General features: G+C 41.3%; 1 protein-coding gene across 1 annotated transcript; it reads right to left on the reverse strand.

Annotated features, from left to right (window-relative positions):
* Nucleotides 1-3,446: 3,446 nt before the first annotated feature.
* Nucleotides 3,447-6,657, reverse strand: LOC149449730 (serine/threonine-protein kinase SBK1-like). The gene is made up of 4 exons (XM_089692809.1): nucleotides 6,537-6,657; nucleotides 5,660-5,862; nucleotides 4,585-5,367; nucleotides 3,447-3,518 (listed from the first exon to the last, which is right to left on the reverse strand). Exons 1-4 carry the CDS (start codon nucleotides 6,655-6,657, stop codon nucleotides 3,447-3,449), a joined length of 1,179 nt encoding a protein of 392 aa, XP_089548935.1.
* Nucleotides 6,658-24,846: the final 18,189 nt, after the last annotated feature.

A 24,846-nucleotide genomic window follows, 5' to 3' on the forward strand; every position in this document is an offset into this window, starting at 1 on the left:
TAATTGTGTGGAGGAATTGTTGTATGGACGTAGGTGTTGGTTGAATGGTGTTGGGGTCGTCTTTAAGGTTGTATAGTTGTTGGTAATAGGTCGAGAAGGCATTAGCTGTATCCTGCGGGTTTGTGGTTAGGGATCGTGAGGATGGATGATAAACTGAAGATATTTTATTTCTTAGTCATCGTTGTTTAATCATTTTGATTAGTAAGGATTTGGCTTTGTTGCTAAGGGAGTAGAATGTAGTTTTTGTTTTTTGAAGGTTGAGGATTTGTAGAGCAGGAGGGTTCTAAGTTTGTTTCTCTCAGGGGTGAGTTGGGCAGATGTTGCAGAGTTTGGGGATTTTTTGTTGAATTCTTCTTTTGTTTTAATGGAGAGGAGGATTTTGTCGATTTGTTGGTTTCTCTGTTTGGAGATTCGGGAATTTAATTGTATAAGGATACCTCTCATGAATGCCTTATTTGTGGACCATAGTGTGTGTATCGATGTTTCAGGTGAGTCATTTATGTAAAAAATCATATTGTGAGCGTCCAATATGAGTTTTTTGTGGTCTGGGTTCTTCAATAAGAATGTGTTAAGTCTCCAGATACAGGGAATTGTTGAGTGTTGATTGTGATCTAAGGAGACGGAGATTGGAGCGTGATCTGACCAGGTTATGGTACCAATTTTGGAGGATGTGGCGTGTTGTAAAGTCCACTTGTCCGTGATGAAAAAGTAAATACTGGAGTAGGAGAGCTGAGAGGGGGAGTAGTAGGTGTAGTCTTTTTCTGTACTGTGATGGCATTGCCAGATGTCGTAGAGGTCATTTTTTGTGTAGAAAGACGTTAAACGATTGTTTGGAGGAGCGTTTGCTAGAAGAAGAGTCCAGGAGTGGGTTGCCAGTAATGTTGAAGTCTTCTCCTATAATTAGTCTGCCTGGTTTCTGAGCGGAAATAGTGTTTTGTTGTAGAATTGGAGTTGATTGGTGTTTGGACCATAGATGTTGACCAGGGTGTACAGGATTCCATTAATTTTGCATATCAGGATATGGTAGCGCCCTTGAGGGTCTGCGACTTCTGAGATGCAGTGGTATTGGAGAGAGTCCCTAATGGCTGTGATGACGCCGTTCTTCTTTTTGGGGCTGGTTGCCATATAGATTAGAGAAAAATGGTGTAAGTGAAATTTGGGGATTTTGTTGGTGGCAAAGTGGGATTCTTGAAGGAATAGGACATCAGCCTGCAATGAGCAAGCTTCTTTTTGTAGTAGAGATCTTGTGAACGGTGAGTTGAGGCCACGGACATTTAAGGATGATATTTTAATCATAGTCCTGGATGTAGGCGAGTTGTTCGAAGTAGCAGAGGTATTTCATGGATAATGTAGAGTAATGGCATATCTTTTTGTTGTTTTTGAGAAGTTTCCACAAAGAAGAGGTAACTTGCTGGATGTGGTCGCTGGTTTGATGAGGATGTTTCATCTTGTAGGATGTTATTTCGAATGTGGAGAGGTTGAGTCAATCGACTGGTATAGGTAGGAGGGTAAGGGGGTAAAAAAACTTGTTGAAAACACAAGTGTTATGTGTAGCACTTATTGCTACTATGTAACGGGGGGATATGAACATACATGACTTACATGGTAAGTCATGTTGACGAGTAACTTGGGGTTCGATGATGGTCGTAATGGGGCCGTATGCCGGCCATTAGTGGTTGATAGGGTCCCAGCTTGTTGGTTGGTTGTTGATGGTGGTGATCTTAGGATCTGGACCATTCTGCTTCCATGTGTTGCGTATGGTTGGAGGTGGGTTGGTGGGAGTCCGCTGATAGGATCTTCCAAACTTTCAAGAGGTCGATGCCTGCTTCAAGAGATTTAATTGTAAAGAAACTTCCTAATTGTTTAACGATGAGCTTTGTGGGGAAACCCCATTGGTAGCCAATTCCGTGGTTCCGCAGCATTTTTGTTATGGTGACAAGCTTCTTGCGGTTTAGAAGAGTGGCTTTAGATAGGTCTGCAAATAATTTTATATTTGCTTGGTCTGGCGGTAGTGATGCAATGTTTCTCACGGCTATCAAAATTTTTTCTTTCACATGGTAAAAGTGGATGCGTGACAGGATGTCCCTAGGGACTGCGGCCGGTCGGAACGATGGTTTTGGTAATCTGCGCGCAGGACCTATAGCGAGCTCTACATCTGATAGGGAAGGAATGAGGTGTTTCATGTATTGTTGTAAATATAGTACTATGACGTCCGAATTGATGTTTTCTGGGATTGCGTGGAATTTGATGTTGTTCCACCTAGAGCGGTCTTCAGGATCCGCTAGTTTGAGGTTAATCTGTTCTATGTCGGTGCCCTGGTCGGTGTATGCGTCTATTAGGTCGTTGTGAGCTGCGAACATTTCCCCCATTTTATTTTCAATATGGCGGATATGGTGGTCCTGTCGTTGTACCACGGTTGAAATTTGCGATAGTGTCGTCGTCAGGTCATCATGTAATATTTGTCACAGTGAGAGAAGCATACTGTTCATAGACAGTTCAGTGATAGGTTGGTCTGAAGCAGGAAAATTTTCTATTAAGGATGGAGTAGAAATAGCAGGATTGAGTGTAGAATAGGAAGGCTGAGTGACAGGAGGAATTTCTATGTCCAGCCTAGGTCTGGACTTAGCAGGGCTACTTGTGGTGGGAGACAGGGGCGGAGAGGACTCACCAGGGTCTCCAGGGTATAATGTTGCTTTGAGCCTGGGGTCTGTGGTGTGCTCTGCTCTCCGTTCTGTCTGTAAGGAGCCGGCACCATCTTGCCTGCAGGGGCTGAGAGCTGGGAAAAAGCTTGTCAGCTTTCCTGGCTTCCCTGGTGATCTGCGGCATCGGGGCATATTCCCTGGGGATCCAGTGGAGACCTGCGTCCCCTTATCAGCGTGGGGAGAGGTCAGTGCCGCTGCTGGGATTGGTGAGTGCCGGGTTATGGCTGGCGGGGATGCGGAGCTCTCTTCACGGAGCTGTAATCCCAGAGCCGGCCGCGCATGCGCCCCCAAAAATATGATAAACTTTGAGAACAATTCACATAGTGAGGTGAATGGTGAATTTAAAGAAAACCTAAAGATGCTATTTACCCGGATATACTATATGATTCTCATGGTTTACTCCAAGCAGGAATTGCCTGGAAGCTACAATTTGCCTCAATGATGAATCCAATTCACCAAAAAGTAATTTGGTGGTTGACTTACCAGTACACACAGTTACAAATGTTAAATCATGTGGCAAAGTGGTTGACATACCAGTATATACCTCTGTCAGTGCTAAACAGGTCCTTCTAAACCTGGCTGACAACACTGCTTAGCATTTCAGATGCAACAGAGGCAGTGGTGTAAGCTCAAAAAGTAATTTAGGAACTCAAATGATTTCTGGCAGGATCAATCGGTATTTTTCTGTACAGAGAAAATTCAAGAGCCCCACCCAGTGCACAGGAGGAGTAACTACTCATATATCTACAAGTTACATTCCCCCATGTACCAGGCAGGGGCCTTGTTCATCCACTGGGGATAGTCCAGACTTGTCATCTGAAAAATGTAAAGAAATATTGTTAGAGCAAAATATAGAAATGATCTGTGAAATGCAAACATGAACAGGGAATGTAACAGGACAAAATGCATGTGGTCAGTTCTGAATATCTATATAGAAAAACTGAGTATCCTGGAGTAATAAATGAAATCATCGGTTGTGGTTCAGTTAAAAAGGTTACAAAAATGTTTAAAAGGTTCCGCCAAGAGGTTATATGGCAGATTGTGGTTGTGTAAATTACAAACTATCCCCAGAATAGACAAATCTAGTCAAAAAGACAAAATAAAAATGAATAGAGACCTACAGCAACCAAAAAGCAACCATCCTTCACTGATCTGACTGCTCTAGATTCATAAATAAAATGAATGACGAAGGCTCTCTCTAAATGTACTATAAATGGTCTTGGCAATGCCATAATAAAATAGTAACAATTTCAAATATTTTAACCCCAAACTTCTAATATCATATCCAACAAGAGTCCTGCTATTACCATTGTTAGCTAGAAGGACTTTAGTATCGGCCCCTTTGATTCAAGCTTCACTTTAAACTTCTGAACTACAAGGCCTAACCCAACCCCTTTGTGAGTTGCTAACAAGAGTTCTATCACTGACGTACCCCCCCCCCCCAACCATCTGAGATGAAAGTGAAGGCTGCATAATGCCAGTATGTAGGTATAGACTGCACCCCTGCCATTCTTACAAAAATGTAGAGTTGGGATGAAAGGTTTAGTGTGTTACAACATTCTTGGTAGATTGGTAATACATTTTATAGAGATCTGCAGATCAGAAGAGGTACAGAGAGCTCCTAAAAGAGGATAATCCCTCTATAGGAAGATAAGGTGGCGGCTATTTATTGACTGAAACTGGATTGCTTTAGTATCAAAGCAAAATCAGTGATGGATATTGTGGTGGAAAAAGTAATGACTTAGTGCTGAACTGCTAGTGTGACATGGCCCTAAAAGATTAAATTGTGAATTGAGAAAGGCACATACCTGGGGAAGTTGGCCATATGTGATGTTCTTTCAGACGCACCATCACTCATGATTCTTCTTCATCCAATGTTTACCTCTGCACCAACAAGTAAGGAGAACTCATCATCGAATATGATCAGTGCTTCTTCCATGTCATCCTTCTGGGGCAATGGAGTCATCTCAGACTGAGATCCAGAAGTGTCTGTGGTCAAAAAGTAAGACAAGGACGTGTTAGTAACACTACGCTGTGAGGTGTTCAGGTGAGAAATGGAGGTTACCTCAGATTGTACAGAGCTGCTTTTGATGGGATCCTCATCTTCTTGTCCTGTGATTGCATCTGGGATTTCTTCCTTCCAGCTTTCGTTCATGTATTTCAGGATTTCTGTAGATTTACTTCTTTTAGAAAAGTCAATGGCCAAAAGATCACCAAACATCCTTCTTATTCCAGTTGAAATCTTTCTCCATGCTTCAGGAGGATTGTCCATATGAAAATTGTTTTGCCAGTCAACAAAACCTCTATATCCTTCATCTTCAGGCATGGCCACCTGCCATGGATACTCCCCTAGAAGTAGGCAGTAGATGGTAACACCAAACGCCCACACATCAAGGCTGCCATCTACAACCAGTCCATCCGTAATGGCCATGTCACGTAGTTCTGGGGCCATGTAGGTTTTGCTACCACACCTGAATGTTATCACTGTCCCTCTGACCTTCGCAAGGCCAAAGTCTGTGATCTTGATGAAGTGACAGTCCTGGTCAAAAACCAAAATGTTTTCTGGCTTCAAATCCATATGCACCAGTCCTTTCTCGGATATGAATTCGAGAGCATTGGAGATCTGAAGAGCACACCTCTTAACTGAGTCTTCTGGAATTCCCACCTAGGAAAACAAAATCAAAATACAATAGTTCTTAAATACAGTAAGATAGAATATAAAGAGTAATTCAGAATCAGTTAAAGTATAAGCATGGCCATCACTTTTGATCTAGTTTTAGACTAGGAGTGGAGTCTATTGCCGTTTGTGTTCCCCCAAAAGAGATTCTCTTTTTCTAAATGTTCCGGTGATCTCCATTATTAAGACAAAGTGATGGGCAATTCAAAACATTAGTTTTATCCCTCCCTTATCCAAAACTTTAAAAAAAAAGGGCATACTGAAACCTTAATGTACTTACGTATGGTGTAATCATGGAGAAGAGATCACCAACAGGGGCTAGTTCCTGGGCAAACACAAAGTAGTCGATGGTGGTGAAGGCGATGCCATTACATCCAATGATATTGGGATGAGATGAAAGAAAGTATGAAACGCAGAACTCCTGGAGGAAAGACCGCTGGCTGGTTCTGTTTTTATCCGTGGTCTTCAATGCCATTCTTTGACCTGTAAAAAAAAATAATTTAACTTTGATTAAGAAATGGAAATTTTTAGCTGATCATTTTTTCTATCCACTTGAAAATCTCAATCTTCGAGCAACGGGTTTTATTAAAATGTTTGAGAATGTATTATGCTTCATTCATAGCTAAATTTCAGCTTTACCATCAATCAGCTGTACAAGAACCTTTCCTGGGCTGAAATGTCCTATTCTGATTTCACTGAACACAGCGATAGTCTCTCATTGTGCATCAGAAGCTTCAGCAAGTCAGACAAACCCCATCTCGTTTCCTGGCTGGAGGACATCCAGCATTGTTAGCATCATATCCTTCCCAGCCTGACTATTCCTGGCCTGCCCCTTTCATTCATTATATGTCTGTCCTTTTAATCATGGAGGCTGAGCATCACATGCGATCATTATCTAGGACAGTCTGCATGGAAATACAGTCCACTGCTCCAGACAGATATGTACCCATCAAGGCATTTTAATATTTGCATAACTGCTCCCAAGAATCAGCCCAATGCTTATTTCCCTAAATCATTCTACCAATTTGAAAAAATATTTAAACATGATATATTTATGGAGATTTAATAAATATAAAGTCTATAGTGTACAAATGTACAAACATATACATACATATTTGCAGAGGATACTGAAACGTTACTTAGAATAGTTCACTGACCTGTTATCTTGTCCTTTGCCAATAAAACTCTTCCATATCCACCTTCTCCAAGTTCCTTCATAATGGTGAAGTACTCCTGTAAGTCTACCTGCTTTATTTCTTGTGAATAGAAGGAGACCATTCTATTCAGAAATCCTTCAACACCATGAGTAACGGAGGCCATAGTGTCCTGGAGAGCAAAAAAAGAAAACGTTGAATTATTAAGAAGAAAACAAATTGTTTTAGAAAAACTATAGAAATGTTTCAAATATGAATACTATTACCCACATTGATATACATATATATATATATATATGAGATGCTCACTAAAGCTTCACATCTTATTGAATGGGGCTCGGGAATATAAATTTATGGAGTATAGTTAAATGAGCTGAATATGGAAAGCCAGCAATCCTTATATAAGAAAATTATCAAGTAAGGTTATAACTTTATCAAGTGCAAAAACAAAATGGAAAAGCCAAGACATAGCAACACATAAATATATCCAATAGCTATAAGTGCAGTTGTGTGCGGGGGGAGAGGCTCTCGGTAATTGGTGGTCAGAAGACTCATTTAACCCCCAATTATCCTTCAGGAAGAGAATGTAATAAACTTTGGTCATCATTGATGGAAAGGTGTATCTGCTGCCAGAAGAGTTTTGGTGACCCTCATATTTCTGGCAGATACTTCCATGAAAAGAGTAAACATTCCATAAGAATAATCTACAGGAGATACTCTGCTCTCTTGTTGCCGACCAGCTATGCCAACTTTCCAGTTTTGGTTACATAAATTCAGGAGGATGAACACGGAGCTCAGTCAGTTAAAAAGCGTAATTTAATCAAAACTCTCAAGGAAAATATAGAAAACGGTTGCCTCACTTTTTGTACTCAGAAGACAGCAGAGGTCATGCTAAAGGATATCAGAAGATATTAGTGGCATTTCCCTAAAACATTCTCTCCAAAACTGTGAAGTCCCAGAATGATCCACAATTACCATGAGTGATGTCATATCATCCAAACACTCAACTGTCACATCCCTTTTCAGGCACCTTAAAAACATTTTCAAGGCGTTTTCCTGCTAAATGTCATCTTTATGTTCTCAGGAAGACCACATAGCATCAGAAGGACAGACATCATGAAGTGAATTTTCAGTGAGATTATGAAGTAGAATGTTGTACTCCTGTCTTGGTGGGAGGTAGTATTTCATAGCAAAGAATTCAACATTGTTCAGTCAATTTTTTTGTACAGATTGGAATATACTTGTAAAAGGAGATTTAGAAAAAAAATATACATTATTTGGACATCTAAACATATATTTGAAATTGTATTACATCACACAAATTACTGCCACAACGTTTATTATATCCTGTAATACGAACAACTTTTTCATCAGTCTGATCATGGAAAGCCTCCAATGGCTATCCTGTCTTCTGTATACATTGTATTACATATTATTCTGTCCTAAACCTCCACTCCTTGCCCCAATGTTTCAGTTTTCCATATATTTATTAAATATGCCTCATAAACCTCTGCGGGATAATTATCAGAATGTTCATTAAATAATAAAGATCCCTTGATTGGTTAGATGAAAGTGACCTTACCTTAATGTGGTGAAGATTCCGCTGTGATGAAGTCCAATTAGTTTTCTTTGAGTATTGGGTTCCTCTGCAGATCAGCTCCGGACAACGTCACCAAATCTCCAGCTGGGCTGTAATAGATGAGTATACCGGTATCTCTGGAAGTAGAGTCATTGATCAGGGGAAGGAGAGGACCTCTTTATACAAGGGAGATGGGCGGGGAAGGCAGAGAATGAAGGCTTTCCATTGGCTGACTCCTAATGTAAATGTTGTGTAAATAACCCCGGATTGTTCTTGCTGATTTGCATATAAAAAGTTTTTCCTGAGAATAGGTGATAGGATTAAACATGATGAAAACCAAATACTTTGAAACTTTACAGAGTTTTAATATTAACCTTTTCAACATTGTAACTATAAAATGGGAAATTATTTTTGCTTTATAAGATTTATTTTATTTTACCTGATTCTAATTTAAATAAATAATACAAGAGGAAATAGTAACCAGCTCATTTATTGAAAACAAATGTACCCATTATTTGCTGGTTCTTTTATACATTATGCCTTATTTCTAGCAACATTGCACACCAATGGGTTTAATAAAAAAAACAATGAATTTAAAATGAATTCAGCATAAAACTAGAGTTTTGAAAAACTGCTGCAGAAAGGCCCCATTAGCCAAAACTTGTCATTCATTAATGGCTGGAAACTTAGCTCCAAAGATAATTGGTCTAGATCAGCTTCTCTCAATCAGTGTGCCATGGAAGCCTAAGGTTCCTCCAGAGGTTGCTAAGGGTTCCTTGACCATGGAGCAAATTCTGCCTCATTGATGAGTTGAGGCTAACACCAGTTATCTGTCTAGTTATCTGTAAACGGGATTCTTCCTATTGACCACAAAGGCAAAGGACATTCTTTGCACTGACCGTCACACTAACATACACAGAGCTGTACATACTGTAGAGTAATTATTAGCAGGGGTTCTCTGAGACTTGAAAGTTAGAGGACCATTTTCAAAAATCTGAGAAATGATGGTTTAGACATGACTTAAGGGTCAGCTTAAAGTGGGTATCCAGGGCCCGTGCAATAATGTTCAAGTACACACATCATTTTTGTACATTATGGCAGACTTTGCTCACTTGATGTCCAGGTTTCACCTAGTTGCTCCATTGCCACCTTCTCCTGGTCTTCTGATTCCAGAGTCTTCAGCTTTTTTATTGACTGTCCAGGTTTTATGTAACTTTGTGGAGTTAAGAATTAAGGTAAAAAGAAAAGATTATGTGTACAAAGACGGAGTCTAAGTTGCTCGTTCCACATGGAGAATCTGCTTCCATCTTATCACTTTTTTTTTTTCTTCACCTCATCTCAATATAACTCCACTAGTCTATAAAATCAATACTCCTGCTATGTTATTCCCCTTCATGTCACCTGTAGTTCATCAAGGAGGACTACTGCATGGAGATGGCCACTAGAAAAAGGACCTGAAAACCTGAAATGTAGTAAAAAAAAAAAAAACAATTTAAATATTCATATGAATGTAATAATACAACTGAGATTGTGTTATTCACTAAAACACACTTTGGTTTTGCGTTGACAATGACAATGTACCTGCAGAATATTGAGAGAACTTTTACCCCCAGGACAGAACTGGCCATCTCAATGGTGATGGGCTTGTGGATTGATATGTTAAAGAGGAGGAAGAATACCTGGCTGAGGTGTGACTGCTGATACTGTTTCCATCACAATGACCTTGTTTATGGAAGCCAACCTCCATTGTTAGGACTAGTGGTGCCCAACTGTGGCCCTCTGTGGATGCCAAATTTGCATGATTATATTAGTATAGGAAGGGACATAAGTGCTTAAATAATAATCTGTACAAGAGTTGTCATTGAGATGAATAAACCCATAATGAATAATGAATAAATGAATAAACAGGGAAAATGTAATCCAATAAATCCATCATACCATCCTGAGACATAGAATATTTGCTCAAAAGGATGATTAAAGGAAACCTGTTTGTATACAATTGTGAGAGCCGCCATTGATGGTGCAAGATCCTCAAATACTTTAAGGATAGATTTAATTCTTAAAGATTCTCTTCATACAATTTACATTTGGCTTGGCCTCCTGGACCTCTGCTTATATGAAAGGCAACTTCATGAGTCCTGATTATGTTTGGATGGCTGCTGAGGCTGATGGACATCCCATATTCAACCAGGAAGTTGTGCATTGGAATCTTTTCCTTGCTAAACAGCTTCACAGCCACTAACTGACCTGTCAGAAGATAATTAGCAACATAAACCTGATGCAGAATCTTACTAAAAGCCCATTGCATTGTACTGAAAGCTTGATTGAATCAACAGCAATGACCCAATAAGATCCTTAATCATCACACCAAAACTGGAAGCGGGGGATGCTATAAGAACTTACAAGAATGCTGCTTAAAGGAAGGTTAATGCTTTGTAAATGCTTCCTGTACACAATGCTGAGGCTAAAGCTGGTCATAGATGGTTTGAATCTTGGCCAGTTCAGCAGGGACCGGCCAAGATTCAAACCATGTATGCGCAGGCTGAATGTACCAAAGTTGATCGATCATTCAACTTGGGTACAACCAATCTGTCTAATTGTACACTTGATTATTGCTGGTGGTTATAGCTTCTAGAAATAACTGCTCCTGGGGACAGCACCCCCTTCTCCCTGCTGGGAGAACTCAATGGATCCACAGGAAGGAAATCAAATGATTGTTACAGGGAGAAAATTGCTCCATCTATTGCCAGTTCTATATTCACAAACTAAGGGAAAACTATTTGTATGTACATGGCTTCAAAGTCATTGTGTGTCAGAATACACTACCAAAAGCCCCAAATATTAAAGGAGATGACTAGAGATGAGCGAAGTATTCAAAAATTCGATTCGGCGAATTCGCGGAATAAATTCGATTTGAGTCGAATATATTCGCTTCGAATTTAACTTATAAAAAGGGTGTTTCTAGGCTTCAGAGAGCCTTTATATTAGTGCAGAACACTGTACCTTTAATTTAAATGCCCTTGGAGTCTGCTGGGGAAGAGAAATAATACTGTCAGTCAGTATGACATGCAGATGAGTGCCGTCGATCTTAGAATCACCGCACACTTCACTCATTTGGGCAGTCACGGGGCCAAAACCAGAGTGTGGAGCCACAGTGTGGCGGTGGAGGCAGCAGCAAGGGGAGGCCATACAGCACCCTATGACAAAATGGAACCCACCAGCAGTGTGAGGAGACCTGAAAGTGGCACATGGCAGAGTGTGGCGATGGAGACAGCAGCAATGGGAGGCCGTACAGGGACCCATGAGACACTCTGGACCTGGCAGCAGCAATGGGAGGCTGTACAGGGACCCATGACAGATTACGGGCCTGGCAGCAGCAATGGGAGGCCCGTAATCTACCAGCACCCTATGACAAAATGGAACCCACCAGCAGTGTGAGGAGACCTGAAAGTGGCACATGGCAGAGTTAACATGTTTGGGGCATGATTCATGGCGGATTTAGTCAGTTGTCAGGAACTGGTGGTTTGAAATCCAGACTAATCCACGCCTGATTCATTTTCACAAACGTGAGTCTCTCCACACTTTGGGTGGACAGTCGTGTCCTCTGGAGTTACAATACCTCCTGCCGCACTAAACACGCGCTCCGATGCCACGCTACTGGCCGGGCATGACAGCCTTTCAAGGGCAAATTCAGCTAGTTGGGGCCAAAGGTCAAGTTTCGTTGCCCAGTAGTCAAGGGGATTGTCTACCTCGGTTGGCAGGGTGCTGTCCAAGTAGGCCCAAGCCTGTTGTTTGAGCTCCTGCTCCAGGTCCACCTGATGCTGCTGCTGCGGCTGGTTAGTAGTTTCCTCACTGCGCTGGTGAAGAAAGCTACTCATCATCGACTGCAGACTGAGGCAGCCGCTGCTGGTGGAGCTGCCACTGCTCCTACCACCCCACCCCTCCCCTGCTGCCATGGCAGCGGAACGCGAGCGCACAGGGCCCACAGTGTCTGAGGATGGACGTTGGCGCAGAAAGGCAGAGACCAACTGACTACATAGGTGGTTTTTATAGTACGTTATTTTGGCCTCCCTCTCAGCAGGTGTGAAAGGCCACCATTTTTGAACGGTACGAGGGTCCAACAAGGTGGACAGCCAAAAGTCATCCCTCTGTCTGATGGTTATTATTCGGCTGTCGCTACGCAAGCAACCGAGCATGCTATGGGCCATTTGTGCCAAGGAATGCGAGGGACTCCCTGCCTCCATCTCCACAGCATACTGCCACGGTGCGTCTGGGTCCTCTGTCTCCTCCTCCTCCTCTACCAGATGCTCCTGCTCCTCCACTCCTGTCTGCTGAGTGGAAAAACCACCCATTTCACTCAATAATTCCTGAGCACAAATGTCCTCTACCTCCTCCTCTTCTTCCTGTCCTGCCCCCACAGGGGTCATGTGGCGTTGAGATCTGTGCGCCACGTCTACCGCACCCTGACCAGCCATTGTTAACCGCATTTGTTCCAGGACGTGCAACAGAGGAATGATGTCGTTCATCCCATAGTCCTGCCGACTCACGAATAGCGTGGCCTCCTCAAAGGGCCTCAGCAAGCGGCAGGTGTCACGCATGAGCTGCCAATGGCTGACATCAAAGTTACACAGGGGAGTACCTTTATCCGCTTGTAACATCAGGAAATCGGTGATGGCCTTTCGCTGTTCGTAAAGGCGGTCTAACATGTGTAGGGTTGAATTCCACCTTGTTGCAACGTCGCAGATCAGGCGATGCTGTGGAATTCCGTTCTGCCGCTGCAGCTCAAGGAGGGTGTGCTTTGCGGTGTAGGAATGGCTGAAATGCATGCAAAGTTTACGTGACATTTTAAGGATGTCTTGCAGTGGGATGGTGGATTTTAGGAACTGCTTGACAACCAGATTGAACACGTGAGCCATGCATGGCACAACCTTCCTTGACGCAGAGCAGACACCATGTTCTTTCCGTTCTCGGTCAACATGGTTCCGATTTTCAGTTTGCGCGGAGACAGCCATCTGTCGATTTCTCTGTTCATTACACTGAGAAGTTCCTCCCCTGTGTGACTACGTTCGCCAAGGCATACCAGGTGCAGCACAGCGTGACACCGTTGCGCCCTGCACATGTGATATGCCGGTCGGGTAATGGGACTTGGCACGGCGTGACCTGTCCAAGTTGCTGGTGCGGCTGTGCCGGCACCACGTTCACCCAGTGGGCCGTAAATGACATGTACTGTCCCTGACCGTAGTTACAGCTCCACACGTCGGCGCTGCCGTGCACTTTGGCAGAGACCGACATGCTCAAAGACTGGCCCACCATCTCTTCTACATGTGAATGCAGGGCTGGCACTGCCTTTTTGGCGAAGAAATGACGGCTTGGCACTCTCCACCGCGGCTCGGCACAAGCCATCATTTCTCGGAAAGGTGCTGAGTCCACCACTTGGAAAGGGAGGGACTGCAGCACCAGCAACTTGGACAGGAGGACGTTCAGCTTTTGCACCGTCGGGTGCGTGCTCGCAAACTGTTGTCTCTTGGAAACGGATTCCAAGAAAGACTGCTGACGGAATCCGTGAAGAGGAGTAGCAGGAGAAGGAGCATCTGAACGAGCGGAAGATGCCAACGAGCGACGACTCCCCTCAGCAGAGGTGTTGGAGCCTTGACTGGCTGATAGAGGGCGATTGACGTCGGGTGACGGAGCAAGTAACGGAGCGGGTGATGGAGCGGGGGCTGGGGCAGGCAGAACCGCCGTATCTTTATCACGGTTTTCCCAGGCCACCGAATGGCGACGCTGCATATGCTGACGCAACGCTGTAGTCCCAACATGGGCCATTCCATCAAGCTCACAGACTTTGGCCTTGCTAAGGTCAAAGGAACAGTGATTCGAGGCAAGTGTGGCACCGCGTCCTACATGGCTCCAGAAATGTTCCAAATTGACACTTCAGATGGCCTGGTTGTAGGTGGCAGCCTTGATGTGTGGGCGTTTGGAGTAGTCATCTGTTGTCTACTTACAGGAGAGCTTCCATGGGAGGATGCCATTCCGGACGATGAAAAATATCAAGGTTTTGTTGACTGGCAAAACAATGTCAAGAGTGAGAATCCTCCGGAAGCACTGACCAAGGTCGCCTCTGGGATACAAAGGATGATTAGTGATCTTTTGGCCATTGACCATACTAAAAGAAGTCGGACTACGGAAGTGCTGAAATACACAAAGGAAAGCTGGAAAGCAGAAAGCCCAGGTTTAGCCACAAGGCAAAAGGATGAATATGCCATAGAAATCTATTCGTCTTTGGAATCTGATGAACCCTTGTGTGAGGCCTCCCACCAGAGCAGCAAATCCATTGTGTCAAGTTTCAGCTCCACATCTGGCCAGTTGATCATAGACACTTCTGAATCCCAGTCGGAGATGACTCCAGATCCACCCAAAGATGACATGGAAGAGGCACTAGTGATTTTTGACGATGAATTCTCTTTACACATTGGAGCAGAAATACACATTGAGTAAAGAAGAATTGGTGAGTGATGGCGCATCTGAAAGAACATCACATATGGTCAACTTTCTCAGGTATGTGGCTTTCTTGAGAAAATTAAAGCATCAAAAGATCCTATATGTATTTTGTAGTAGTCAGCTCCACAATTCAAACTTTTAGGGGCAAGCCACACTAGCATTTCTGATCTAAGTGTGTAGTCATTACACTTTGTCCCACCATATTACCACTGTTGAACTGACCACATGCAGTTTGTCATTATAAATTTAATTTTCTTGTTTGCATTTCACAGATAATTTCTATATTTTCTTCTAACAATATTTCTTTTTTTTTTTTAGATGACAAGTCTGGACTATCCCCAATGGATGAACAAGAGCCCTGCCTGGTACATGGGAGATGTAACTTGTACATATATAAGTAGTTACTCCTCCTTTGCACCGGGTGGTGCTCTTGATGTGTCTCTGTACAGAAAAATACAGTTTGATCCTGCCAGAAGTCCAGTGAGCTCCTAAATTCCTGTTTGAGCTAACAACACTTTTTCTGTTGCACTGAAATTTCAAGCAAATCTTTCAGCCGCCAGGTTTAGAAATACATGCCTATATGCATACATTAGTAAGTCAACCACTTAGCCATATTTCTTGCATGAATTGGGTTCATCATCTCTTCATCTTTAATCCTCAGCAAACCAACCAGACTTGTTTAGGACAGTCAGGTACATAGAATCTTTAGAATGAAAGGTCAGCAGTGACTCTGTAATGATTTCATTAGAGGTTCTCTCTCTCAATCCCTTGTTTTTCCTTCTCTCTTTTTACCCCTTTTCCTCTCAAATTTCTATTGTCCTCTCCATCCTCCTTCCACTCCAATTTCCTGCTCTCTCTTTCCATTTTCTCTTTCTCTTCCCCTCTCTTTACCCCCCCCCCCCCTTCACTCTCTCACTTTCCTCCACCCTCTCTCTCTCTCTCTCTTTCCATCCCTTCCAATCTTTTTCCTCTCTTTTCTCTCTTCCCCTCCTTTCTTTCACCCATCCTGTCCCCTTTCCTTTCTCTCTTTGCCTTCCCTACCCACCATTCTCGCTTCCTCTCTTTTCCATTTTTTCTTCCTCATTTCTACTCCTTCTCTCTCTCATCCTCCTCCCTTGTTCTCTCTCTCTTTCCCAATCTCTACCCTTCTCTCCTCTCCTCTCCTTTCCTCTCCTCGGATTTTTATAATCATAGTGGTATTAACCATTAAGAGGGTCCAATTATACTGTTTTCAAATATTACATACTTTCTATACATCAGGTATTTACACAGGGCAGGCGGCTTGCCCCCCCCCCCAACTTTGTGGGGTCCCCTCATTGACTGGCCTCTCATGGTATGCCCGGATGCTCCCTCCCATTGCCTTTGTGCAGATGCATGTATCTTAAGGTATTTTAGTTGTCCAACTGGTCTGATATGTATTTTTTGCAGACCTGTGTAATAGTTGCGTTGTTGATGTTTATGGCAACTCTTGCAATGGTTGCTAATGTAAGCAGTTGTGTCCCTTCCAATACTAAGATTATCATGCAAAATTGGCATTCCTGAGGGCCACAGTTGGACACCCCTAGTCCCAACAATGGAGGGTGGCTTCCATAAACATGTCCATTGTGATGGGAACAGTATCATCAGTCACACCTCAGCCAGGTGTTCTACCTCCTCTTTAACATATCAGTTCACAAGTCCATCACCATTATTATGGTCAGTTCTGTCCTGGGGGTAAAAGTTCTCTCTATATTTAGCAACTACATTTTGCTATGAAGCAAAACCAAAGTGTATTTTAGTGAATATCACAATCTCTATTGTATTGTTACATTTACCTAAATTGTTACATTATGTGTTTTATATTTTTCACTACATTTCAGGTTTTAGGTGCTTCTTTTAGTGAACATCTCCATGCAGTAGGCCTCCTTGATGAACAACAGCTGACATGAGGGGGAAGCTACACAGCAAGTGTATTGATTGTATTCAGTCTGTTCAGACAGGTAGAACAATAATGAGAAGAGGTGAATTACAACAAATATGATAAGATGGAATCAGATTCTCCTTATAATGAGCCAATATGACTACCTTCCTGCACCCCGGTCTATTGTTATGTCATACAGTATCACCTGTAATTAATAGAATATCGCCCCTTGGCAGCTTACATTTAAATCAAACAATTCCCATCTATCTTCATAACCCGGACATACAATATAAGACATATTACACAACCACATTGATCAAACTCTAGCTAATATATATTTCTCAGTACAAGAACTATTGATATCTACCAATGGAGATTTCACATAAACTCATATTGTAACAGTCACCCCCTTGTAGCCAGTAAAACCAGACCACACATGTAATAATGGTTTATATGCAATCTCCTTTACGATTTATAGTTTTGCCTTTGTATTCTGAAGACTCTTTAAGCACAAAATGATGCCTACTGACACATTGGACCCCTTTGGAAGGCAGCAGGGAGGGGGACTAGACCCCATAGGCAGGCAGCAGGGAGGGGGACTAGACCCATAGGCAGGCAGCAGGGAGGGGGACTAGACCCCATAGCCAGGCAGAATGGAGGCAGATTGGACCCCATTGGCAGGCAGCATGGAGATAGACTCCAGTACAGCTCTGTGATCTCTCTTCCATAGATCTGGATCTCAATATCTGTAGTCCATCATTTGCTCTGGATGTACTAAGTTCATAATCACAAAAGAAAAAAAAAATCACAAATCACAGTTCTCAGTAGTCCAATAATAAATAAGTCTGAAATGCGATCTGATCATGTTGCACTTTTTTCTTGAACATCCTTCCATAAAGATTTTAATTTGGTATAGCTGACTTAGTTAAGTCCTTTGGATCAGCTTTCTTGACTTCCTGAAATTATACTTTATTAGTGTGAGCACAAATTATTATTATTATACAGGATTTATATAGCGCCAGCAGTTTGCTCAGCGCTTTACAATATAACGGGAGACAATACAGCAACAATACAGTTCAATGCAAGAGGGATAGGAGGCCCGGGTATCCAAAGATACTCATTCAAAGTTCTTCTTTTTGAACCTTTAAATGTTCACATTGCTCAACCATCTAACAGCAGCAAATGTTAGCCTTGTCTTTCCATCACATATACTGAATTTTATCGATAAGCCTTAATTTCACATCCTCCTGTGTCTGGTGCCATGGGCTTCCTTCATTACTTTTATCATTTCAGTCCTTTCTTCAACTTTACCAATCTTGTCCATCAACTTCCCCATAAAGCTCAAAATTTTTAGTAGCTATTCAACAGTACACCACCACCAAATAAAAAAAAACGTATCCCACAATGTTCTAAGACTGGAATATTCCATAGAAAGGAATGAGGCACAAAATTTAGAATAACAATGGTGTCTACTTTGAATAGCCAACACCTGATAGTCAATAGACAGAGGGGACATGATGAACAATGGTGATGGGATCCTGTATGTACAGTAAGCATGGAATGAACAATAGTACAGGTGGACCCACCAGGAAGACAATAGGAACAGTAAACATTGGCAGTGTTATGCTAATAACTACCACAAGCAATTCACCAGCCAATGTTAGGGGGGCAGTACACCTCAAAAGTCAACCTCAACTTATAATAATGTATTCTAGATGTAACAGATATTAAAAACACAATCCAACAAATACGTATCTGCTGAACTGACCACACATACACAGCTCCATACCCTAGAATGTTTTTTAGCCTTGCACAGAAAGACCAAAACTCATCTATTTAAAATAATTGGAAGTAATGAATTAATTTCCACTTTCCCAGCAATGAGAATGCTTAAAACATTAAAATCATCTCCATAAGTTTCTCCTAGTTTCACTTTCCTGCAAAATAAAATGGGGTTGATTTAGTAAAACTGGAGAGTGCAAAATCTGGTGCATCCCTGCATAGAAACCAATCAGCTTCCAGTTTTGTTTGTGTCAAAGCTTAATTGAATGAGCTGAAGTTAGAAGCTGATTGGCTACCATGCAAAGTTGCACCAGATTTTTCACTCTCCAGTTTTTATAAATCAACCCCAATGCATTTCAGTGACACAAAATTTAAATAATGAAAAAACTGTTAAGGCTTTTATTAAAAAAAGTCAAGCTTTTTTACCTTATAAAAAAAAAATATCATAGTGAGAAAAAATAAGTAAAAACTTTAGAAAAAAAAACAATCTTTCTGTTCCTTCTTAATAAAAATATGTCACCAACAAAAACACAAACCCAAGAAACTGAAGTAAGTTGAGCACATTTTAAACAAATCAATTAAACCAAAAATTCCCTCTACTGATATCCTCCCCATTAAATTGAACTGTGTTTAATGGTTCTTCCAATATATTTATGGGAGATCTAAATATTGAAAAACATTTCTGTGGTGTATCCTCCCTGTTTGTTTTGGAGGGCTTCTAATACCCACTATGTTGCACTGAAACCCTCAGTTGAGTGTTCTGACAAGTGGTCACAAATTCAGTTACCCAATCGATATACTTTACTAAATTATACCACTAGAGATAATAGATCCCAGAGAGTTCATTGTCTCAGCAACCTTTCAGCACATTTTTTTGGAGCAAGAATTACAGGGTCTCCAATGGTCAAGTTATGCATTCCTGGAAGGCTGGACACCCTTATTGCATATCTAACCAAGAGGATCCTTTGAAATGGATATCTGGAAAACAAAGATTTGGATCCCATTGTCTAGATAACTACCCAGGCACTGGATAGTCTCCACCTATTGTCACACTTTCAGGCATACAGTATCACCTGTAATTAATAATAGAATATCAAACAATTCCCATCTTTCTTCAGAACGTGGACAGATAAGACAACATATTACACAACCACATCCATCAAACTCTAAATAAAATATATTTCTTGTTATCAGATTATTTACATCTGTCAATGGAGATGTCACATAAACGTAGATTCTAACTCATGGGGACCATTATGTATAATTCCACTTTAAGCTGAACATTGTCATATACAAATCTAAATGATTTACATTTTGTAGAAAGAGTGTCTATGCCATCCATTCTCAACTTTTTCAACAAGGAGGAACCTTTGACATAACTTCCAAGTCTCAGAGAACCTCTGCTAATAATGGATAGAGCTTCATCTCCGTGTACATTAGTGTGATGGTCAGTGGGAAGAATGTTCCTTACATTTGTGGTCAATGGAAGAAAATGCCACCTACAGATAGCTTGAAAAGATCACTGGTGTCAGTGGCAGAAATTGCTTCTTTCTCATAAAATTATGTCACCAACAAAAACACAAACCTAAGAAATTGAAGTAAGTTGAGCACATTTTTAAACATATCAAATTAAACCCAAAAATGCCTTCTGATATCCTCCCCATTCAATTGAATTGTTTTTAATGGTTCTTCCAACATATTTATGGGATATCTAAATATCTACAGATCTGGGTTCCTTGCCTCAACACTTGGTTTGTCATTCACCCAGAACATCATGTCAGTATGATATTTTCCATTACTTGATCTACACATGGCTTGTTCTAGGTCACTGACCCACCAAGTAGTGAAGAAATGATGAGGATGTTTGGAGATGAATCTCTAGAAATAAACTCAGATATGGAAGCTCCAATATTTCTATCCTGACAGGTCCTTTTAATCCTGCAAACTCGTTTTCTATTGATTACAGTTTATAGTCATTTATTTTTTATTTTCAATCAAGTCATTTTTAAACTAACCCCATTGGTGTACAATGCTGCCAGAAATAAGACCTAATGGTATAAAAGAACAGTAAGAACCTACAGCCATTGTGACAATGAGATTTGTTTCGTTTTTTTCATATTTCATTATCTGGTTAGTACTCACTCTTGCATTAGTTATTTTAAAATTCTAAGTTCTTCTAAAAATATAAATCTTATAAAATAAAACTAATTTTCCATTTCATTGTTAATATGGTGGAAAGTTTCATTTTAAAATTCAGTAAAGTTTCAACATTCTTGGGTTTCATCATGTTTAATTGTATCACCTATTCTCTTGAAAACCTTTTAATATGCAAATCAGCAACAACAGTCCGGGTTTATTTACACAACATTTCTATTAGAAGTCAACCAATCAAAAACCTCCCTTCTCTGCCTTTCCCGCCCATCTCCCTTGTATAAAGCGGGCCTCTCCCTCCTCTAATCAGTGACTCTACTTCCAGATATTCCGGTATACTCATCTACTACAGCCCAGCTGGAGATTTGGTGACGTTGTCCGGAGCTGATCTGCAGAGGAACCCAATACTCAAAGAAAACTGATTTGACTTCATCACAGCGGAATCTTCACCACATTAAGGTAAGGTCACTTTCATCCTTTTCTTTTTTTTCTCTCCAGGACACTATGGCCTCCAGTGCTTATTATGTGGAACGTCTTCTGGATAGAAAGGTCTCCTTCTATTCCCGAGGATTAAAGAAGATAGACTTAGAGAAGCACGTCCACATTGTGAAGAAACTTGGAGAAGGTGGATTTGGGAAAGTATTCTTGGCAAACGACAGGAAAACAGGTCAGTGAATAATTCTATCCACCATTTCAATATCCTCTATAAATATTTATGTATATGCATGTAAATACGATCTGCAACACATAGACTTTTTTTCAAGAGCTCACTGATTTTAGATGTACTCTAAAAGCAGAAGTAAAGTAGAATTCCCATGTAACACTTTAAATGAAGAATATCAGGAATATGGAGTGAACCTATATGGCCCAATGATAGAATTTATGACATCTTTATGAAAGGAATACTTCAGGGTGCAAGAGATCTTATTAGAATGATTTTCAAGTAAAATATCCAGAAATTACCGGCTTAAAATGTCCAGTTATTGATCTAAGGTAAATTTTTTTTTTGCACAGGTGGAAGAATGGCATTGAAGGTCACAGAAAAAAACCGAACCACTCAGCGGTCTTTCCTCTGGGAATTCAGTATTTCGTGTATACTTTCAATCCATCCCAACATCATCAGATGCTATGGCAACGCCTTCACCACCACCGACCACTTTGGATTTATCCAAGAATTGGCACCTTTTGGTGATCTGCTCTCCATGATTATACCAAATGTAAGTACATTAAGATTGAAGTATAGAGAATTATTTTTTCTTTGGTTTGCATAGAGTTAAGGAGAGTTACAACTCCTGTCAAGTTATTTTATGTTGTCTGTATCCTTTTGGAAAGATTTCCTTTCACTTCCTCGCCTAGAGATGCAACAGGAAGTGAGAGGAAACTCTTTTAGTTGACATTAGTAGAGGTGTCCATGTTGAAAGATTTTCACTTGCCTTTTGTTCTGACTACTCGTACTTGTTCTGAGCACATATGGACATACTTATGACAAAAGAATCCATCCCTAGTCTAAAACTAAATATGTTGCAGCTATACATATCATTTAATTGTTTCTGGATAAATACTCTATATTTCCAATCTCTGGATAAGTAATCTGAAGTTCCCCTTTATTTTTTTAGGTGGGAATTCCAGACGATGCAGTAAAGAGGTGTTCTGTGCAAATTTCAAGTGCCCTTGAATTCATGTCAGAAAAAGGACTGGTGCACATGGATGTGAAGCCAGAGAATGTTTTAGTCTTTGACCGGGACTGCCATTCCATCAAGCTCACAGACTTTGGCCTTGCTAAGGTCAAAGGAACAGTGATTCGAGGCAAGTGTGGCACCGCGTCCTACATGGCTCCAGAAATGTTCCAAATTGACACTTCAGATGGCCTGGTTGTAGGTGGCAGCCTTGATGTGTGGGCGTTTGGAGTAGTCATCTGTTGTCTACTTACAGGAGAGCTTCCATGGGAGGATGCCATTCCGGACGATGAAAAATATCAAGGTTTTGTTGACTGGCAAAACAATGTCAAGAGTGAGAATCCTCCGGAAGCACTGACCAAGGTCGCCTCTGGGATACAAAGGATGATTAGTGATCTTCTGGCCATTGACCATACTAAAAGAAGTCGGACTACGGAAGTGCTGAAATACACAAAGGAAAGCTGGAAAGCAGAAAGCCCAGGTTTAGCCACAAGGCAAAAGGATGAAGATGCCATAGAAATCTATTCGTCTTTGGAATCTGATGAACCCTTGTGTGAGGCCTCCCACCAGAGCAGCAAATCCATTGTGTCAAGTTTCAGCTCCACATCTGGCCAGTTGATCATAGACACTTCTGAATCCCAGTCGGAGATGACTCCAGATCCACCCAAAGATGACATGGAAGAGGCACTAGTGATTTTTGACGATGAATTCTCTTTACACATTGGAGCAGAAATACACATTGAGTAAAGAAGAATTGGTGAGTGATGGCGCATCTGAAAGAACATCACATATGGTCAACTTTCTCAGGTATGTGGCTTTCTTGAGAAAATTAAAGCATCAAAAGATCCTATATGTATTTTGTAGTAGTCAGCTCCACAATTCAAACTTTTAGGGGCAAGCCACACTAGCATTTCTGATCTAAGTGTGTAGTCATTACTCTTTGTCCCACCATATTACCACTGTTGAACTGACCACATGCAGTTTGTCATTATAAATTTAATTTTCTTGTTTGCATTTCACAGATAATTTCTATATTTTCTTCTAACAATATTTCTTTTTTTTTTTTAGATGACAAGTCTTGACTATCCCCAATGGATGAACAAGACCCCTGCCTGGTACATGGGAGATGTAACTTGTACATATATAAGTAGTTACTCCTCCTTTGCACCGGGTGGTGCTCTTGATGTGTCTCTGTACAGAAAAATACAGTTTGATCCTGCCAGAAGTCCAGTGAGCTCCTAAATTCCTGTTTGAGCTAACAACACTTTTTCTGTTGCACTGAAATTTCAAGCAAATCTTTCAGCCGCCAGGTTTAGAAATACATTCCTGTATGCATACATTAGTAAGTCAACCACTTAGCCATATTTCTTGCATGAATTGGGTTCATCATCTCTTCATCTTTAATCCTCAGCAAACCAACCAGACTTGTTTAGGACAGTCAGGTACATAGAATCTTTAGAATGAAAGGTCAGCAGTGACTCTGTAATGATTTCATTAGAGGTTCTCTCTCTCAATCCCTTGTTTTTCCTTCTCTCTTTTTACCCCTTTTCCTCTCAAATTTCTATTGTCCTCTCCATCCTCCTTCCACTCCAATTTCCTGCTCTCTCTTTCCATTTTCTCTTTCTCTTCCCCTCTCTTTACCCCCCCCCCCCTTCACTCTCTCACTTTCCTCCACCCTCTCTCTCTCTCTCTCTTTCCATCCCTTCCAATCTTTTTCCTCTCTTTTCTCTCTTCCCCTCCTTTCTTTCACCCATCCTGTCCCCTTTCCTTTCTCTCTTTGCCTTCCCTACCCACCATTCTCGCTTCCTCTCTTTTCCATTTTTTCTTCCTCATTTCTACTCCTTCTCTCTCTCATCCTCCTCCCTTGTTCTCTCTCTCTTTCCCAATCTCTACCCTTCTCTCCTCTCCTCTCCTTTCCTCTCCTCGGATTTTTATAATCATAGTGGTATTAACCATTAAGAGGGTCCAATTATACTGTTTTCAAATATTACATACTTTCTATACATCAGGTATTTATACAGGGCAGGCGGCTTGCCCCCCCCCCAATTTTGTGGGGTCCCCTCATTGACTGGCCTCTCATGGTATGCCCGGATGCTCCCTCCCATTGCCTTTGTGCAGATGCATGTATCTTAAGGTATTTTAGTTGTCCAACTGGTCTGATATGTATTTTTTGCAGACCTGTGTAATAGTTGCGTTGTTGATGTTTATGGCAACTCTTGCAATGGTTGCTAATGTAAGCAGTTGTGTCCCTTCCAATACTAAGATTATCATGCAAAATTGGCATTCCTGAGGGCCACAGTTGGACACCCCTAGTCCCAACAATGGAGGGTGGCTTCCATAAACATGACCATTGTGATGGGAACAGTATCATCAGTCACACCTCAGCCAGGTGTTCTACATCCTCTTTACCATATCAGTTCACAAGTCCATCACCATTATTATGGTCAGTTCTGTCCTGGGGGTAAAAGTTCTCTCTATATTTAGCAACTACATTTTGCTATGAAGCAAAACCAAAGTGTATTTTAGTGAATATCACAATCTCTATTGTATTGTTACATTTACCTAAATTGTTACATTATTTGTTTTATATTTTTCACTACATTTCAGATTTTAGGTGCTTCTTTTAGTGACCATCTCCATGCAGTAGGCCTCCTTGATGAACAACAGCTGACATGAGGGGGAAGCTACACAGCAAGTGTATTGATTGTATTCAGTCTGTTCAGACAG

This window comes from Staurois parvus, unplaced genomic scaffold, assembly GCF_062004578.1.
Source record: "Staurois parvus isolate SC_StPar_1 unplaced genomic scaffold, SC_StPar_1.0 ptg000605l, whole genome shotgun sequence".
In the NCBI taxonomy this organism is placed as follows: domain Eukaryota; kingdom Metazoa; phylum Chordata; class Amphibia; order Anura; family Ranidae; genus Staurois; species Staurois parvus.

Coding starts and splice junctions, on each gene's coding strand:
- LOC149449730 (XM_089692809.1), bottom strand. CDS start 6,657: ATGGTCTCCTTCTATTCACAAGAAATAAAGCAGGTAGACTTACAGGAG. Junction 5,368..5,659: donor TCTCCATGATTACACCATAC/GTAAGTACATTA, acceptor TTGTTTTCCTAG/GTGGGAATTCCAGAAGACTC. Junction 3,519..4,584: donor CCTTACTTGTTGGTGCAGAG/GTAAACATTGGA, acceptor TACATTTTTCAG/ATGACAAGTCTGGACTATCC.